Source organism: Plectropomus leopardus, chromosome 18, assembly GCF_026936395.1.
Source record: "Plectropomus leopardus strain MGB_pleo_1.0 chromosome 18, ASM2693639v1, whole genome shotgun sequence".
NCBI classification, from domain to species: Eukaryota; Metazoa; Chordata; class Actinopteri; order Perciformes; family Serranidae; genus Plectropomus; species Plectropomus leopardus.
The window spans coordinates 7999481-8016009 of record NC_142193.1 but is presented as its reverse complement, the minus strand read 5'-3'; the positions used below and the strand labels follow the sequence as shown (position 1 = coordinate 8016009).

At 38.3% G+C, this 16529-nt stretch overlaps 3 protein-coding genes across 5 annotated transcripts in view; 1 reads left to right on the top strand and 2 right to left on the bottom strand.

The window, feature by feature from the left end:
- Positions 1-287: 287 nt before the first annotated feature.
- Positions 288-2216, bottom strand: LOC148186430 (homeodomain-interacting protein kinase 3-like). Its single transcript, XM_088069069.1, has 8 exons — positions 1983-2216; positions 1681-1872; positions 1356-1537; positions 1130-1253; positions 919-1038; positions 734-826; positions 471-637; positions 288-399 (listed from the first exon to the last, which is right to left on the bottom strand). Exons 1-8 carry the CDS (start codon positions 2214-2216, stop codon positions 288-290), a joined length of 1224 nt encoding a protein of 407 aa, XP_087925195.1.
- Positions 2217-6084: 3868 nt separating this feature from the next.
- rcvrna (recoverin a) lies at positions 6085-7781 on the top strand. Its single transcript, XM_042505653.2, has 3 exons — positions 6085-6597; positions 7238-7349; positions 7462-7781. The coding sequence occupies exons 1-3, from the start codon at positions 6217-6219 to the stop codon at positions 7578-7580; spliced, it is 612 nt and encodes a 203-aa protein (XP_042361587.1). The 5' UTR covers positions 6085-6216; the 3' UTR covers positions 7581-7781.
- A 2799-nt stretch (positions 7782-10580) lies between these two features.
- Positions 10581-16529, bottom strand: part of LOC121957196 (growth arrest-specific protein 7) — a 46070-nt gene continuing 40121 nt past the window's right edge. For all 3 annotated transcript variants that reach the window (XM_042505724.2, XM_088091182.1, XM_088091181.1), the window contains 3 exons: positions 14581-14660; positions 13096-13194; positions 10581-12488 (listed from right to left, as the gene is read on the bottom strand). In XM_042505724.2, the coding sequence (XP_042361658.1) occupies positions 12375-12488; positions 13096-13194; positions 14581-14660 (293 nt within the window). In that variant the 3' untranslated portion in view covers positions 10581-12374. The remainder of the gene's footprint in view (positions 12489-13095; positions 13195-14580; positions 14661-16529) is intronic.

The following is a 16529-nucleotide window of genomic DNA, read 5'->3' as shown; positions in this document are numbered from 1 at the left end:
TAATCCAGTACCTCTTGAGAAAATTTCACTCAAAACCACAAATGCCATTCTTCATGAATGTTTGAGCAAATTTCTTGGCAATGTGTCATATGGTTGTTGAAATATTTCCACCAAACTGGAAGCAGTCCTCCACTGAAAGACCAGGCAGCTGGATCTTCTTCAGATTAAGTGACTGGATCTCCATCAGATGACAATGTGGGAGGACCATTGTCTTAGTGGACAGTGGCATTGGTTCCATCAAATGATCTGGTGGCTGGAGCATCGTCACTAGGACCAGAGGTTTGACCTCAACAACCAGCGGCCAACTCTTGGTCAGACTTGCAGTCTCCAGAGGTGTTCACCTCATTTGCAGAGGCCTCCACTGGGCAGACGCCCTTCATAGTTTGGGAGGTGATCTGACTGGATGAGGAATGATAATCAGTATCGCATGTTCATCCACTACCAGTGTTAACAAACACACAGTCACTTACTGAGCACTGATGTCAGGATGCGCAGTCAGGTGTGACTCGATGTATGAGTGCTGCAGAGCTTGATGGGGAGAGATTCTCAGATTCCCGTCAAGATGCAGAAGCCGTTTGATGAGGTTGACAAAAGCCCTCCGGTCCTCCAATTCAACAGCATCCCCTTTTGGATAGATCTGGATTTGGAAACAGATCCAGGTCAGTATCTCTCTGACACAGGCTCATTACTGGTACTAATTCCATCTTTATTCAAACAGTACATGAGTACTTACATTAACAAGGGCATCCAGAGAGCTAGGAAGGTCAGTGAAGCTTTTCTGCTCTTCTGGTTTCACAATGTTGGCAGCTGTATATTCCTCAGGTGTCTAAAGGAACAACATATTTATTAGAATCATGTTAAAAGAGATCAAATAAAATGATTTAACCAACAAAAACAAAGAAGAACACGGTTACTTACCATAAGCCTCCATGTTGAATTTTTAGCAGCCCCTTCCTTACTGAAAAAATACCACGTATATAAGCCAGCACAGAGCAGATGGTCCTTTGGCTGACCGAGAACCTCAACCATGCACTTCATCTGCAGACAAAATGTACAGAATCAAATCAGCTCACGTTGTGCATAAAATCTCCACTTGATTCTGGGCATTTGTCAGAGGTAGCTGACTTACCATCTGATAGTCACAGTTGACAGGGAAGAGATTTTCAGCAAGATAGAGGTAGGCTAGGATGCAGCCGACTCCCCACACATCTATAGCCCCGGTGAAGGGGAGGCCAAGGGCAATTTCTGGAGCTCTGAGGAGAGAAGACAAGAGCAAAAGATGAGAACTCTATTGGTAAGCATTGAAGACCAAGAGAACAACATGGATTTTTAAAGAGAAGGAAGGTCAAACCTACCGGTACCCAGTTGGCTGAAGCTCCATCCCAGGCTTGATTTTGGAGGCTGAAATGGCTTTACCGAAGTCTATTAATTTCACTGTGAAGGGATGGTCCTGCTTGTTGACACACATAATATTGTCTGGTTTGATATCGGTATGCAGGATATCGAGACCCTTCAGGGCGTCCAAGGCCACCAACAGCTGCAGGGAGAAAGACAAGTTTGGGATGTATTCTTCCACGTGCTGCTGCTTAGGGATAACGGTTAGAGTAGGGTTTTCTTCAGTGATGACTAATACATATAGGGAACAAAAGATAATTGGTTTCATGTTACAATAATACATACCTGCTTTGCGATTGGCCGGATTTCGTTTGGAGACAGTGGTTTCCAGTCTCGTTCTTGGAGCAGGTCATAGAGACACCCATCCAGTATCTCAAATGCTAGACAGGTGTGTCCCATATGTTCAAAGCACTCAAAGAACTTCACCACATTCGTGTGATCTGGATTCAGGACACTGATGATCTCTAACATGGACACCTGGGGAGAAAAGGAGTTCTTAGTAGGCTACATACTGTGATGGAGCAGACAAGATCTAAACAAGAGAATACTATATGTCATAAGAATAAAAAGAAATCTAAAAAATCTACCTCCTTCTCAGTGTCCTGGATAAATTCATTGTCTTTCTTCAAGATCTTAACAGCCACTGTCTCGTTTGTTGCCAGATTTCGGCACTTGGCCACTTTGCCAAAGCAGCCTTCACCAATAAACTCCAGAAAAGAGTATCCAGAGGAGCTGCCGAACAGAGTTAAACCTGCCTGAACCTCAAGAGCTGTCAGTGAGACTGTGGGAGTGAACATGGAGTCAGTGATCTCAGTCCACATTATATTATTTTATGCACTCTGTTGCTTTGCTAGCATCTTTGATAAACCAAATCTACTGCCACGGAAACTGAGGACTGTACTGCTGTGGATTTTGTCTGTAGTAAACATAATTTAGCCACCCCTAAAAAAAAAAAAAAAAAAAAAAAAAAAATTTAATTTAGGTGTACACTATATTTGGATTATTTTCTCCACTTTACATGACTCACTAACCGATCCAGGTAGTGATAGACAAGCAGCCTCTGTGTTCTGCAAAGTAAAATTACTTTTCTTGTCAATGGAGTCTGATGGCTTTGAGGTAACAGCTTCAAATTCCCATCAGAAAAAAGTGTCTAATGGCAAGATAAAGTGATAAAAATATTCTTCATATAGTGCACACCTCAACTGCTAATGAGAATTTTTTGGTGGCTCTTTTTTTTTGGTCACTAAAAACTAATCAGTTGAGGTAGTGTTTGCTCAGCACTGTTCCATTTTCTGTTAGTGAAAATGGTTTTCTATGGTAAACAAACATTGTGATTCAGTCTATATTTTCCCAGAATGGTCTTTTTTTGTACAGACTGTGTGCCTAGAATTTGACTCAGAGCTGGACTGTCATGTCTTACATCAAAGGACCAGTTTAAGACTTAATTGGTGGGAACAAATTGGTCCCCCTGGTGAATTTTCAAAGCACAGACATTTAGCTGAGTGTAAAATTTGATGTGTGTTGAGTCCATCTTACCTGATGCAGCAGAGGCGTCTGAGCTCGGCCAGGATGACATTTTTTTTAGTTATATCTTCTCAGTTTAGGATTTCCAAGGTTGAAGATGAAACTCCAAGCTTTAATCCTCAAATCTGAAATATATGACTGTCTGAAAATAACTTCTGTTTTGTTTTTAGAACTCAACTGACATACAATTCAAAATTCAGGTAGCTACATGTTGAAAAACATGTTTTTATTTGAAACAATCTTTTAAAAATATGAGTTCTGCTCCTGAAAAATGTTTCTCTGCAGATTGTTAGTTTTTACTGAAAATTTAGAGACTATTCATGCAGTCAGAACAATGCTGACACCAGAAAGTGTGTATGCAAAGGCACAATTTCCAACTAATTTATCATGTTAAGTCCCTAATATCCCAAAAACATTCCTTGGGAAAACTGTTACGAGTTATACAGATGATTTATATATCATTATATATATATATATGTGTGTGTGTGTGTGTGTGTGTGTATATATATATATATATATATATATATATATCATTATATAGTAAAAAATGAACATTAATTTCTTAGATAAAGACAAAAAATAAAATTTGATATGATAAAATGGATTTCATCAACCAGAGAATAAAAATATGTGAATTTAGTAGATGCACATATAGTCTACTATATATGAGAGACTTTAAATAGTTTTTACTGCTTGTTTGCACATATAACTTTGAATATATGTATGAAACAAATATCTGAATCTCAATTATGTCCATATATGTAAAGTTATAGGTCCCAGCATTTAAAATGTATTTACACATATGGCCATATATCAGGTTTTTGTATGGGCTGTCTGCAGGCCCAGACACAGGATGTCATCTTTAAGCAATGAACCAATGTGTCTGAGGGCCTGATGTGTGCAAACATACTCGAGACGTTATAGAGTCTTTTACTCTTTCCAAGTAAAGCTTTTGCATCAGTGAATGTTGATTTATTATTCATGTCGACTCAGGTAAATTTGCCTTTCAAATTGAGAGCGCTTACTTTGAGTCGTGGCCAGCATCTCGCTGAGTAATTTCCCTGAACACAAAGAGATTATTCTGAACATTAGCTCCCATGTAATAAAAATGTAAACACTACACAGGAAAAGTAAGTCTAGTGTTACACTCGATTTAGTGGTAAGCCTCTTGTGCAGTGAATATTTCCTTGACTCATCCCTTTTTTTACATAACAAATACCTGCCAGGGGGAACTCATTCTGAGTTAAAGCTATTTTATCGGAATTTAACTAACAGATGTGAGATTCTGCCGTTTCCCCGGGGGCAGGGATGCTCGACATTCTGTGCATTTCATTACAAAACCTAAATGTTATGTGGTTACATAAAGGTATGTGATGATATTTAGAAGACTAAACAATGATTAGGGTTTCCTAATCTGATTTTGCAAAAGTAGACATGCAGAGTTTCAGATAGATTCTCCCAACATAAAAAAATAAGACAACAATATCCATTCGCTGGTAGAGGAAAACCAGCTGGCCCCACTTGATCCTCAAAATCTGTCTCATGCAAATCTCTTAGTACACCGGAATGCTGTTATCTAAAATGTGCATAAATCAGACATTTTAAAGCATCATGTTGTGCACCACCAGTGGAGGATTTTACGATTATTAGGACTAGTAACACCTCTGTCTTATAGTTTTTATCTTGGCTTATACTGACATAACCATTACACAGCACATCCCACTCATCCCAATTTATTAATTGCCTTCACTCGCTGTGGTGTGGTTTTGGCACCACTGCAGCAGATGGTCCTGTAATCTGGCTTGAGACTATTACACTGGAGACAGATAATCTCATCCCATTCATTGTGGAGGAGCAGCCCACACCACAAAGATGCTTCACCACGACCCCCAGCGTCCGGCCAGCCTGGACTGAATCCCTCACTGCACTGTTGGTGCTGGTGATGTCTGTGCCTTGTATCAATACAACTTCACTGTCAGTCTGCTGGATCAAGACCCGTGTTGTGCAGTGATAAAAGAAGTTGAAGTGACCAATAATAAATGAAAATGCACATCTAGTAAAAAAGTTTATCATCATTGTTGCCCAGTTGCCCAAGTAAGCAATCATATGTCTGTCTCCTTTCAGGAAACAAAATGAATTTAATTTTACTTGCATTTAAAAAAAACAACAACAGACTGTTTGTTGGAGATTATTAAACTCAAGCTGCAGTTGTTCAAAAGTAGTTCAAGTTTTACAATATAAGATTTGGTTATCGACATGAGCAGGACACAGGATAGATACCTGGGGGAACTCCTTTAAATTCAGAAAGTTGTCGACTTGCCCAAAACCTTTTTACTTGCAATAAAAATAAAAGTGTTGTGTGGCATTAGCTTGTTTTGCATTTTCTCTTTTGGAAATCCTTTTAATTCAGTTATTTTCATACTTATGATGTGGACTGAAATCGTACTTATAAGGTCAATTCACAGTTTCTGGAAGCACAGCGTAGAAAGATGAAAATATAGTGAATACGCCTTTCCCACCAAAAATGTGTATGTGCATGCAGGTTTTTCAAACATGGGTTAACACACAAAATAGGAAATAGACAGCTTTCCTATTGCCAGTAAAGCAAAGCCATGTACATGGCTATGACTACTGCAGAGTCATTTGACCTGGATGTGAATGCCAATTGTATGCATTTCTTTTGCATTAAAGAAACAGATGTTAGTGGGCGTTAGAATGAGGCTAAAAAGTAACCAAAAATCCTGCATAATACACCTTTAAATTTAAAGAAAAACATCCTTAAAAAGTGGCAGTTGGTGGATAAGTTGCAGGATGAAGTGGCTAAATTGAAGGCAAATCTATGTGATGTGTAGTAAAATACAAAAGTTTGACAGCTTCAAATTATGTGTTGTCCAATGTAACCTAATATTGCATAAATGTATTGAGTCGAGTGATGGCAGATGGGTTTGCAGTTTATGCAATAATGCTGCAAAAGGGATAAAAGGCCTCCCAGATGTTGACCTTTAAAGTGTTAGCCACCTGTTGTGTTTAATCCTCTGCTTATACCTACAGTATTTAACTGTCTTCAAAAAGGTGTCATAGTGGTGTGACGTGGTTATCCCCTTAATCTTCAAGACAGCTGTCTGGATTTAGGTAGTGATGACTATAATCTTGTTCAGCACCTTTAGGGCCACCAGCGTGAATACGAGGCAGACTGACACGAACAAGTGCCGCAGAGGTTTTAACCCCAAACACACGAAAAGCAAGAAGACAGAAGGAGAAGAAGACGTTTCACCTTTTTGAGAATCAGTTTGCAGGATGGGAAATACTAAAAGCAGCGCATTGTCAAAGGAGCTCCTGGAGGAACTGAAGTCCAACACCAAATACTCAGAGGCCGAACTCTGCACCTGGTACCAGTCCTTCCTGAAGGAGTGTCCTGGCGGGAAGATCAGCAAGCAGCAGTTTGAAGGCATCTACGCCAGCTTCTTCCCAAACGCAGACCCCACAGAGTACGCACGGCACGTATTCAGGAGTTTTGACACCAACGCGGATGGCACTTTGGACTTTAAGGAGTACATTGTCGCTCTGCACCTCACATCCGGAGGAAAGACTCTGCAGAAGCTGGAGTGGGCCTTCGCTTTGTACGACGTGGACGGGAACGGAAACATCAACAAAAGTGAAATCCTAGAGATTGTTCGGGTACTTGTACCTTCTTCTTTAAATACGACTGTGAAAATAATCTATAGTTACTCCTCACAACCTGACGTATATCACAGATTCTATATTTTCTTGAACTTTGCAGTAATTAATAACTTTTGACTTTCATTTGACTTCTTTCCAAAAGCCCATGAATAAACACCGAAAACAAGACGGTGATAATTTGCTAATTTGGTGTATTTATTTTATGCTTGCAGGGTAATTTATCAGTTTATATAATTCTTTACACCTTTATTCCCATAAAATATCCCGTAAAATATACAATATTTTAATCTCTTAGAGACAGAATGAAAACCAGGCTCTACTACACAATCATTTTCTTGAAATACCATGTAATGGCATAAATTTCCATCATAATATCTCACATTTGAAGTGCTTTTTCAGTCAGAAAACAAAACTCAAATCCCCAATATATTCAATTTTACTTTATGCAAAACAAAGACAAGCAGCTAAGCATCATATTTAAGAATCTGGAACAGGCAAATGTTAGATAAATGATTAATTTTCAGATTTTTTAGCATTAGTATAAAAATTTTAAAGTAATCGATTCTTTAGGATATTATTTTGTGCATATTTTAAGATGAAATCAAGAATGCACATGTTCAAAATTACTCTCCTGCAGTCGATATTCAACATGATTCCTGCTGATGACCAGAAGAACCTCCCTGAGGATGAAAACACGCCAGAGAAGAGGGCGGAAAAAATCTGGGAATTCTTCGGGAAGAAAGACAACGGTAACTCGCAACTCATTAACCAGCTTTAACATCTGCTTTAAAGCTTTTACTCTCACAAGCACCCACGTGGCTTAATGCTGTTCTACTTTTGCTGATTTTCATCTTTTCACAGATAAAATCTCAGAGGGAGAATTCATTCAGGGTGTGATGGACAACAAGGACATCCTGCGATTAATACAATACGACGAACCTCAGAAAATCAAAGACAAGCTGAAAGAGAAGAAGCATTAAGATATTGACAAAAATGAAAAAAAAGCCCTTTTATGTCATTTTAAGACTCTTTTCTTTGTTTACATTCTAACAATGTGGCTGCTTCTCCGCTTGACCAATGTCTCTCTGTTTTTCTATTTCATTTATTTTTTGGTCATAGCAAACAGCCAATGTTGTGTTTTTGTCTTTGTATCGAGAAATCAATTAAAGGAACAATATTTAGTACAGTATATATATGGCATTAATCATAAAATAAGCATGATATGTTATCAGTAATGAAGGAAACATGAGTTGATACACTGGCCTCTCCTACAACAATACTATGGTATCTTTTCCTTTGAATTTCCATTTCAGTGCAGAACTTCTGTTTTAGCCTGTTCATACCCAAGACAAGTTCAATCTGGAAATGGTGCACACCATTTTGCTACTGTTTCAAGGTTGAACAATATGATTTCTCAAAACAGTTTGAAACAGAGACAACCGGCTTTAACCTTTTAACACCTGGATCGAAGTCAGTTTTCCTGTGTTGCATTCAGACGTATTTCAGATGTCAAATTTGATTGATTTCTTTCAAAAACATTATATAGAACATAAGAGCTATTGACAAGAACTGTCCCACAAAATGCATATATATATATATATATATATATATATATATACATACATGTGTGTGTGTCATACGTGTGTGTGTGTGTGTGTGTGTGTGTGTGTGTGTGTGTGTGTGTGGGTATATGGGTCCAGGAAACTGTATTTATAATTCTCTTAATTATATATTTAAAATTATGTTATGGCAAAGATGTATTTCTTTCTTTCTTTAGGTCAATTTGTTGTGCTTTTTAAAAAAGTTTCTTTTTTCTTATTTTAAGGTGTTTTTCATGTTAATTTTCACTCATTTCTTGCTAATTTTTGAGCCAGTTTTAGCCGCTTTTAGCTGCCTTTAACCACTCGTTGCTGAAAGTTTCTAGTGCATTTACTTTATTGGCCCCATGATATTAAAGGTCCAGGTAATTTCATGTTGTGGAATTCAAGCTTATTTGGCTTTATGCACCACTGTGTAACTATAATAGGAATGAAAGGGGCCCTGCCTCCAGTGCTTTATCCAGTTCTCTTTATACATCCATGCGCTATTCATGTTGGCCGTTGTATCGGTAAAGCTGGAGGTATCACACGTCTCCTGGTAACCCCTTCCACCCTTCGTGTTCACATCCCAGCTTTTCCCAGACAGCCACTTTACTCTGTCATGTCTGGCAGCGTAGCAGCAATGTTTGTTCACACTTGGTTTCATTCATTAGGTTGATAGCGAGAAAGTCGGGACGAGAGCTCCTTATGAGAGGAATTAGGCTCAGGTTAACAATCCGCCTGCCAATCCTATTAGGAGCTGAAGGTCAATTGAGACAACCTCCTTACTCAAGTGTCAAGTAAGGATAATGTGGGCTTGGCACAGTAAACAATGCATTGCTGGATAGCTTTTTTTTATGTAGTTATAAATCGTCTAATCAAGCTATATGTAATAATGGATGTATCAGTGCAAAAGCATAGACAAAATACTGGCTATTGTAAGCATGAAATTAAGCAATGACAACAGTGTACTGTAAATATTGGCCTTCTGGATGGATGGGTAATCAAGGATAGAAGAAAACTCCTGTGCTTACTTTGATTATGTAGTTTTGTCTAATTTTTTAAATAACTATTTTTACTTAATGGTATCCTGTGGAGTTTTCTACAGCTTTGTGTATCCTTGAGGCTTATGAAGGTTTCAAATGCATGTCCTTCCACATTAAACTATTGCGAAACTAACTTTAAAGAGAGCGTACAAAAATGGTTTGGGTGGAAAAGGGGGATATTTTTTTGTAATTTCTCTTTGCAATAGGCTATAGTTACCTCCACCATGCGTAAGCCTGGATGGGATCACGTATTTGGTAAAATGTGTGGATTTGTGTGTCTGTCTGCAGTTAATCTTGCAAACTACTGGACCCATCAGCCTAATATCTGGTCTGCAAATTTATGACTGTACACTGTTTGTGGTTGCAGTAATTCACAATTGTTTATAAAACTATTTTATTGACTGTTTCATATGTCATTAACTGATTCTTCACTCCTCATAACTGTGCGTTGGGGAGCCCAAGTTACTCGTAAATCGGCTCAGCTAAAAACAAGGATGTCCGTTGCAGGCCACATTTTGTTTTGGCTGAAAAACCAACATCCATACAAATTTTAGGCCTTCTTTTGAACTAGAGCATCTACAAATTAATTTCATACCTGATAAGTCATGAATCTAACTAAAATTAGGCACGACACGAGATGAATAAGTTGACTGCTTTTGTTCGCTGCCATCTTGACTGTAAGGAGGGAAAATTCAACTGGATGCAGCTGCACTGCATACCGCCTACTTGTACCGATTGCTGCACGGTGTCTTACCACACCGGGAGCATTTCAGAGGCCGAGAGTTTTGCCTGCCTGACTTGGCTGATTGTGGCTAATTTTTTTAAATAATTTTTTTTTAAAGAAATCAAACACATTTGCCTAGGGTTCAAAGGGTTAATACAGCTAAAAGTCCACTTACAAATGAATCAAATGGATCAAAGATTTCTGTCTGTGTTAGAAAGAGTTACCTCTGCTGTGTTTCAATCATCAAAAATTAAGAAAAAATATACCTGTACACTACTGAGTACACTATTCTAGAAAGTTATATAAATAGTTGTGTCATAAGAACTCAGTATGGAATCTGAGCCCACAAAGTTGCCAGAAATACAGTTTTTTTAAAGTGAAGGTTGGCACCCCATCATGTTCTAAAGCCTGTTTGGGCTCAGGTTAATACCTGGACAGAATACTCGCTGTACTAGTGTCCATCCACCTGTCTTACTGTCCCTTCCAATCTTTACTGGACTGCATCCAGATCAAACTACAGATCAAACATTCAGCCGAGAGGGAAGATTTGTGTGTGTGTGTGTGTGCTGAAAACCATGAAAATAATACTTCCCAATTTCCGAAATCTCCCGCGTTACATAACACACCGTGATATTAAATTTTCAAAGAGGAGATTTATTTTGGACATTGCATTCCACAGCACACTGCCTGGACAGAGGTCACCTATGATCAAACATTCGTAAAACATCGGGAACATCGGATTGAATGCACGTTATGGAAATGTTAATCACAGAGGGCAGTAAACTCAACCGTTACGTCATCATGAAACTGTTGAACATTTAGTTGGAACATAATAACTTGTTACATTTAGTGCACAACATTGACACACTGATAAAACCTCTACAACAGATATGCTATTTAAACCTGTGCATGAAGCCTTTTGGGTTTAAAGCAAAGTCTGAAATACAGATGACTTTTCTTTATTTAACACAGAAATAATGTAATGCACTTTACGCATTAAAGTTGGTGATAAGGCAAGTAAGCATTTGTAGATTTTTTTAATAGCTTTTTTTTGTGCTTGGCAGCTGGACTAGGATTTTTGTTATTTGATTGGCTTCGTGCTTTTGAGACGTTAAAAACGAACGGCCACAGAAAGGTAATAATCCAAATAAATCCAGAGCAGAGAGACCACAACGAAAATGTAAAGACAAAGACAGACACACACACATGTAAACATAGACACATACTGTTCATGCAGTCTCTGATAAAATGTTGTGCAACTGGAATGACTGGATTGATCAATAAAGTTACAGCCAGATCAATCCATGTCACAAATTCTCTTTTGGAGTGTTTGATTTTGTTGAATTTTGCTTTCTGCTTTTGCCCACCATCGTAAAGATATTCTCTGTACATTTACCAAAAATAAAACAAACAACATTGTACAGTACAAACACCTCATCGGCCTCAAAGATCATTTGGGCCTGTTAAACATCTGACAGCAAAATACATCTAGCCTGTATGTACAAATGTACACTGATGCAGTAGAGTAGAATATGTCAAGGACATTCCAGGTATATAACCGTTAGGCACTAAAAGGTGTTTCAGTGTAACTTGGACCACCTTTTTCCTCCGGACTGATCCAAAATAGACCCTGGCCTAAATCTGATCTCCCCACGTGTTTTGAGCTGTGGCGAGTGTAATCAAAATCACATTCCTAAACACTGTATGTGTGTAGTTTTTTAAGCAATTGAGGTTACTGGATTTTAACGCTGTACACGGACTTTTTTTGTGTGTTTGAGAAAGCTCAGAAATTCTGTCACTTACAAGATGCAGAATACCTTGTGTAAATTCAGTGAACTACACCAAAAACAACCATCATGGTTCCACAAATTGTGCAGCTTTCCATATACAGAAAAAGCAAGATATTCAAAACATGCATTTCCACCGAAAATGAACCAGCAAAATATGAAAATATATCATATTCATATTCAGTCTAAGATCTCAATAGGCTTCAATATCCGTATCTAAAATAAAGGTAATATCAATAATCAGACTTTTTTTTTTTTTTTTTTGTAGTTTGGTTCACTCAAACTGTGAAAAGTGTAGATCGAAGCTAAACTAAACAATTCAAAATACTTTTTTTTCTAATAGTGTCAACTTTACAACAGGTAAACAGCAGAATATGTTAAATGGCATTCAATAAGCTAATGTTGGTTATAAGAGGGTTAAAATTTAGAAGGAACATGCTGGTACTTTGATCCGTTAGCGTTTCCTGACAGCGTTAAGTTTGAACCTTTCCTCTTGTGATTCCAGTCAGAGAGAGGATGAGCAGCGCTCAGCGGTCTGAACATGCACTGTCCTTGGATCAGTGTCATCAGAGGGGTTCTGGGACTCTGTGGACGTGTTGTAATGCTGAAGACAGGATGGCTGATCCCAGGTCAGGATGGTCTATATGTCCATATCGACCGGCCGAATCTCGCCGGTGTTATTCTCTTTCACCCACAGCTCTCTGTCTTTGGCTGGATCCACGTTCTGCAGCAGCTGGTCCACTGGCTCCACCATCTACATATGAACATAAAACATTTGCATCTGTTCAGTTTATTTTTATCACCTCAACATCAGTCAGTGAGTGTTATAATGAAAAATAGATGTAAAACTTAAACTGTACATTGAGCTGACAGATCGTGGCGTTAGGCTGTTCTCCGGTTTGTCTGTGTATCATCTCTGAGTAGCTTATCTTGTCAGATTCACACAGAGAAGCACTCTTGTTATTCCCACAGATCTGACAGACTACGTCCCGTTAGATTTACAGGGTTTACTCTCCCTCTCCTTAATAATCGGAGTGTCTGGGTGGGTTCTCTGAGGCACACGGTGATGACAGCGAGTGGGTTGGATGAAAGGCAGGGGAAGGAAGCAGTGACTGCAGGGCTCACTCTGTCAAAACATCCAACACTTACAGGAAGTGGCGCGCAAATCATTACAAAACCAGCTGCAGCCGCTGGTACATCTAGTAATGGTTTGCTGATTAAATGAGAAATTCAAATAATCTCAATCTAAACAAAAATCAAGGGCTGTGTTCAGGGGAATACCCAACACTCATGTTCTATACTGGAGTGATCATCCCTCTCTTTAACACATGCACAAAAAAAGAAAGAAAAAAGGTGCTCACGCTCTGATTGAACATGTCCGTTTCGTGCCGCAGAGTCGTGTACTGGCGTAAATGCTGCTGGATCCATTCGATCCGTTCAACCTCCAGTTTCTCCAGCTCCTGAAACAGAGGGAAGACAAAATCCATCGTCAGCGACAAAGAATAACTGTTAACCCTTGCTTTTCGTTGACATTAGCTGTATGTCTACTAACATTAATTTTATGAGTAAAATCTACTGTTTTTCAGCTTTAAAAGCTACAGTTCACCCCCAAATCAAAGATATCAATTTCTCCTCTTACCTTTCATGCTATTTATCAATCTAGATAGTTTTGGTGTGAGTTGCTAAGTTTTGGAGAAATCGCTTTTGAGTTTTTCAAATGTATTATTTTGATGCTTTGAGCACCGCAAGCCGAGTGTCATCGCAGACATCTCTGCGACCGAAATCTCGACAACTTACACCAGAACTATCTAGACTGATAAACAGCACTAAAGGTAAGAGGAAAAAGATGTATGTTTGATTCTGGCGTGCACTGTACCACCTCGTCAAATCCACATACGCAAAAAAAAAAAAAAAATCCGGTGACACAAATTGAGCTGTACATTTGATGAAGGCAAGAATATGGAAATTATTATTATTATTACTATACTTTTATCACATCGAATATTTCATGTTTTATGTTGTATTGGATACTCATGATAAAGTTTTCGTCATTTACAGACAAAGAGCAAATGAGCAGTGTGACTTATTTATGGGGTCAATTCCCTGTTGGATCTCTTTCTGTTAAACACTACAATAACAGGAATCTGAACACACTTCTATTGTCCTTTAAACATTGTTCACAGATAAAAATCCACTTTAATTTACTGGATTTACAAGCTGAGGTTTCTGACACAGTAAACAGACCCAACGTGCCCTTTTCGGTGTCCTTTCAGGATTAGACTTATAAGTCGTTCTCATAAAATTAGGAAAGGTCATTAAATATAAAGCCAAAAACAATGTTCACTCTTTAAAACCTGGATGGACATCTTTATTTTTTTAAACTGTGCTGCATTCAGACAGATTTCAGTATTTAAAGTAAACCCTTGAACCTTGAGAAAATTAGCTAGATTTCTTTCAAAAACATGGGTGAAAAAAGCATTAAGCAACTTGGCAAGAAATGTCCTGCAAATGACAAGAAATTAGTAGATTTACAAGATTATTTTTTCAAAAAAGGTAGAAAATAATGATAATAATTATATATTTTAAAATTATTTTATAGAACAATTAATTAACTTTCCCTTGTGTTTTTTTTGGTTTTTTTTGGTGCTATTTCTCAGGTAATTTTCTTGTAGCTTCAACTATTTTTTCCCTCTTATTTCTGTGCCATTCCTTCTTGAGTTGTTCATTGCCTTCTTCCCATGTTTTTGGAAGAAATTAAGCCAAATTAGGTTTCAAAGGGTTAAGAGTTTCTTTTGACTCCAAACAGAATAAAAGGATGAATCTTCTGTCCAAAGAGAAGATCTTACCATGCTGGTGGTGACCATTTCTTCAAACCACTTGCACTGGGTTTGGTTGTACAGATCCACGCAGCGCATCAGTTCATCTCCTGGAGAATACGAATATAAAGGAGAGGTCAGAGGTCAACAAAGGGCGACTGTGAGTCCACAAGTAAGCAAAAGTCAGTATTTACAAGGTTACATTAGCTCAGCATGTCTGTCACTATTATAATTGATAGTATAATCTGTGATATATGTGGTGCAAAACCCTTGATGACCAGCAGAGGGCGCTCACAATCCACTCATGGTCTAATGTGGATCTGAATATGTCATCGTGGCTGTTTTACAGCATAAATTAAGGTATAAAGACTATAGTATTAATCACATTTGAATATACTGGGATGTTTTTTTTCCCCACAACAAATGTGCCAAACTGTTTCTTAAATCAAAACAAATCTAAAATAACTCTTCCTGACAGCTGAAACTCCCTTTTGCCCACAACACTGCACATTTCTGGGACAAACATGAAACACATCTTAGATTTGGTTTGACAACTACTATTTTTAAATCAGCTTTAATCTCCAATCTTCAGATTTCTTTTTTTCTACTTATCATGTCTCCGACCCATATATCAAAAATCAGATGCAAGTTCCTCTTTAATTTGTGTCTATTAGTCAAACACTGTGGAAAATTTCAGCTCTCGGTATAAAACATGACATTTTGGGATAGTAAAAGATAAACCTGACTGACTGAAGCTCATTAAGATTCATGCTGTGAAGGTAAAAACACATCTCCCTCTGTGGCAGCGTCTGCAGTGAGCCGTGATGACATTTGGCCCAACCTTGAGGCATCGGCGCTGATCACCGACACAAGGCTGACATAATTTAACTGTAACTATGAGCGCCATTGATTAGTGCTGTGGACCGTGACTAATCTACTGAGGGGAAGAGAGCCAGAACCAGATAAGTTCCTGCGCTGCTGTTCTCTCTGCTGAAGCCCAAGCAGAACAATTACAACACAAACTCATCTTCTTTCTTATTAAAATGTCACACAGTGTGTCTCAGGTAGGACGTCTGTCTTTGCTACGCTCGTCCTTCTAGTTTCTACAATTTAAACTAATTGCACAATATAAAACCAAATTACCCTGACACCAAATTAAATTAAATGTTCTAGCACAAAATAGAAAGGAGCGGTAAAGTGTTTCCTCTGTGAAAAGCCAGAAATACAAACATTAATTCATTTAAATAAAAGACAAGAGTGCAGCTAATGGAGCCTCTTATTTTAATTATAAAAAGGTTAAAATAAAATGTTGACATCATTTTTTTTTTTTTTTTTTAATTTCCATAACTTCTTCCTGTGGCAACCTGGTTTCTCTCCCAACTAATCAGAAACTGATGCTTGGTCAGTGGCCCTCAATGTCAGAAGCTAAAAGAAGGTCAAAATGCACAGTATTCTCTGATGTGAAACGCTGGGGGCGTGTCCGCTGGAGGAGCGGAGGCCACGCTCAATACTGGGACTATGCTAATGATGCTTCTCATTTTTATACTGCTACATTGTCAGGAGCGGGGTTATGCTGAGTATAGCTCCATTGCATCATCGAGTTTTGGTTTTAGGCCGACCCAATAAATCTTAAAACAGGACCTTCTGTCTCCACAATGCAGTACAATATAGTAAAGGGTCTTTGTAACGTGTTTTCAACAATCAGTTTCCAACATTGAGAATGTGTTTTGAAACAAATCTCTGAATTCACTTTACGCAGACTTCGGCAACTGCCGTAGTATGAGGACTGAGAAAATCCGCATTAGGGAGAGGGAGAGGAGCTGGAATGGTCAAACAAACTATGGACTTTAACCCCAAAGACCGCTGTTTGTGTACTGGGTGACACTAAAAGTAAAAGGAATTATTTTAGGGTAGTGTGCCATGCTAGTGCCGTTTGTCATGTGACATTACTTAAAATTAGTGACAAATGTATTTATTTT

What these genes read in the sequence shown, in the direction of transcription:
- LOC148186430 (XM_088069069.1), bottom strand. Translation starts at nt 2,216, where the DNA reads ATGTGGACTGAGATCACTGACTCCATGTTCACTCCCACAGTCTCACTG. An exon ending in TCAACTGTGACTATCAGATG is followed by an intron (nt 1,039 to 1,129) that starts GTAAGTCAGCTA and finishes TTTTGTCTGCAG; the next exon opens with ATGAAGTGCATGGTTGAGGT. An exon ending in CTCTGGATGCCCTTGTTAAT is followed by an intron (nt 638 to 733) that starts GTAAGTACTCAT and finishes TTCCAAATCCAG; the next exon opens with ATCTATCCAAAAGGGGATGC.
- rcvrna (XM_042505653.2), top strand. Translation starts at nt 6,217, where the DNA reads ATGGGAAATACTAAAAGCAGCGCATTGTCAAAGGAGCTCCTGGAGGAA. An exon ending in AAATCCTAGAGATTGTTCGG is followed by an intron (nt 6,598 to 7,237) that starts GTACTTGTACCT and finishes ACTCTCCTGCAG; the next exon opens with TCGATATTCAACATGATTCC. An exon ending in CTTCGGGAAGAAAGACAACG is followed by an intron (nt 7,350 to 7,461) that starts GTAACTCGCAAC and finishes ATCTTTTCACAG; the next exon opens with ATAAAATCTCAGAGGGAGAA.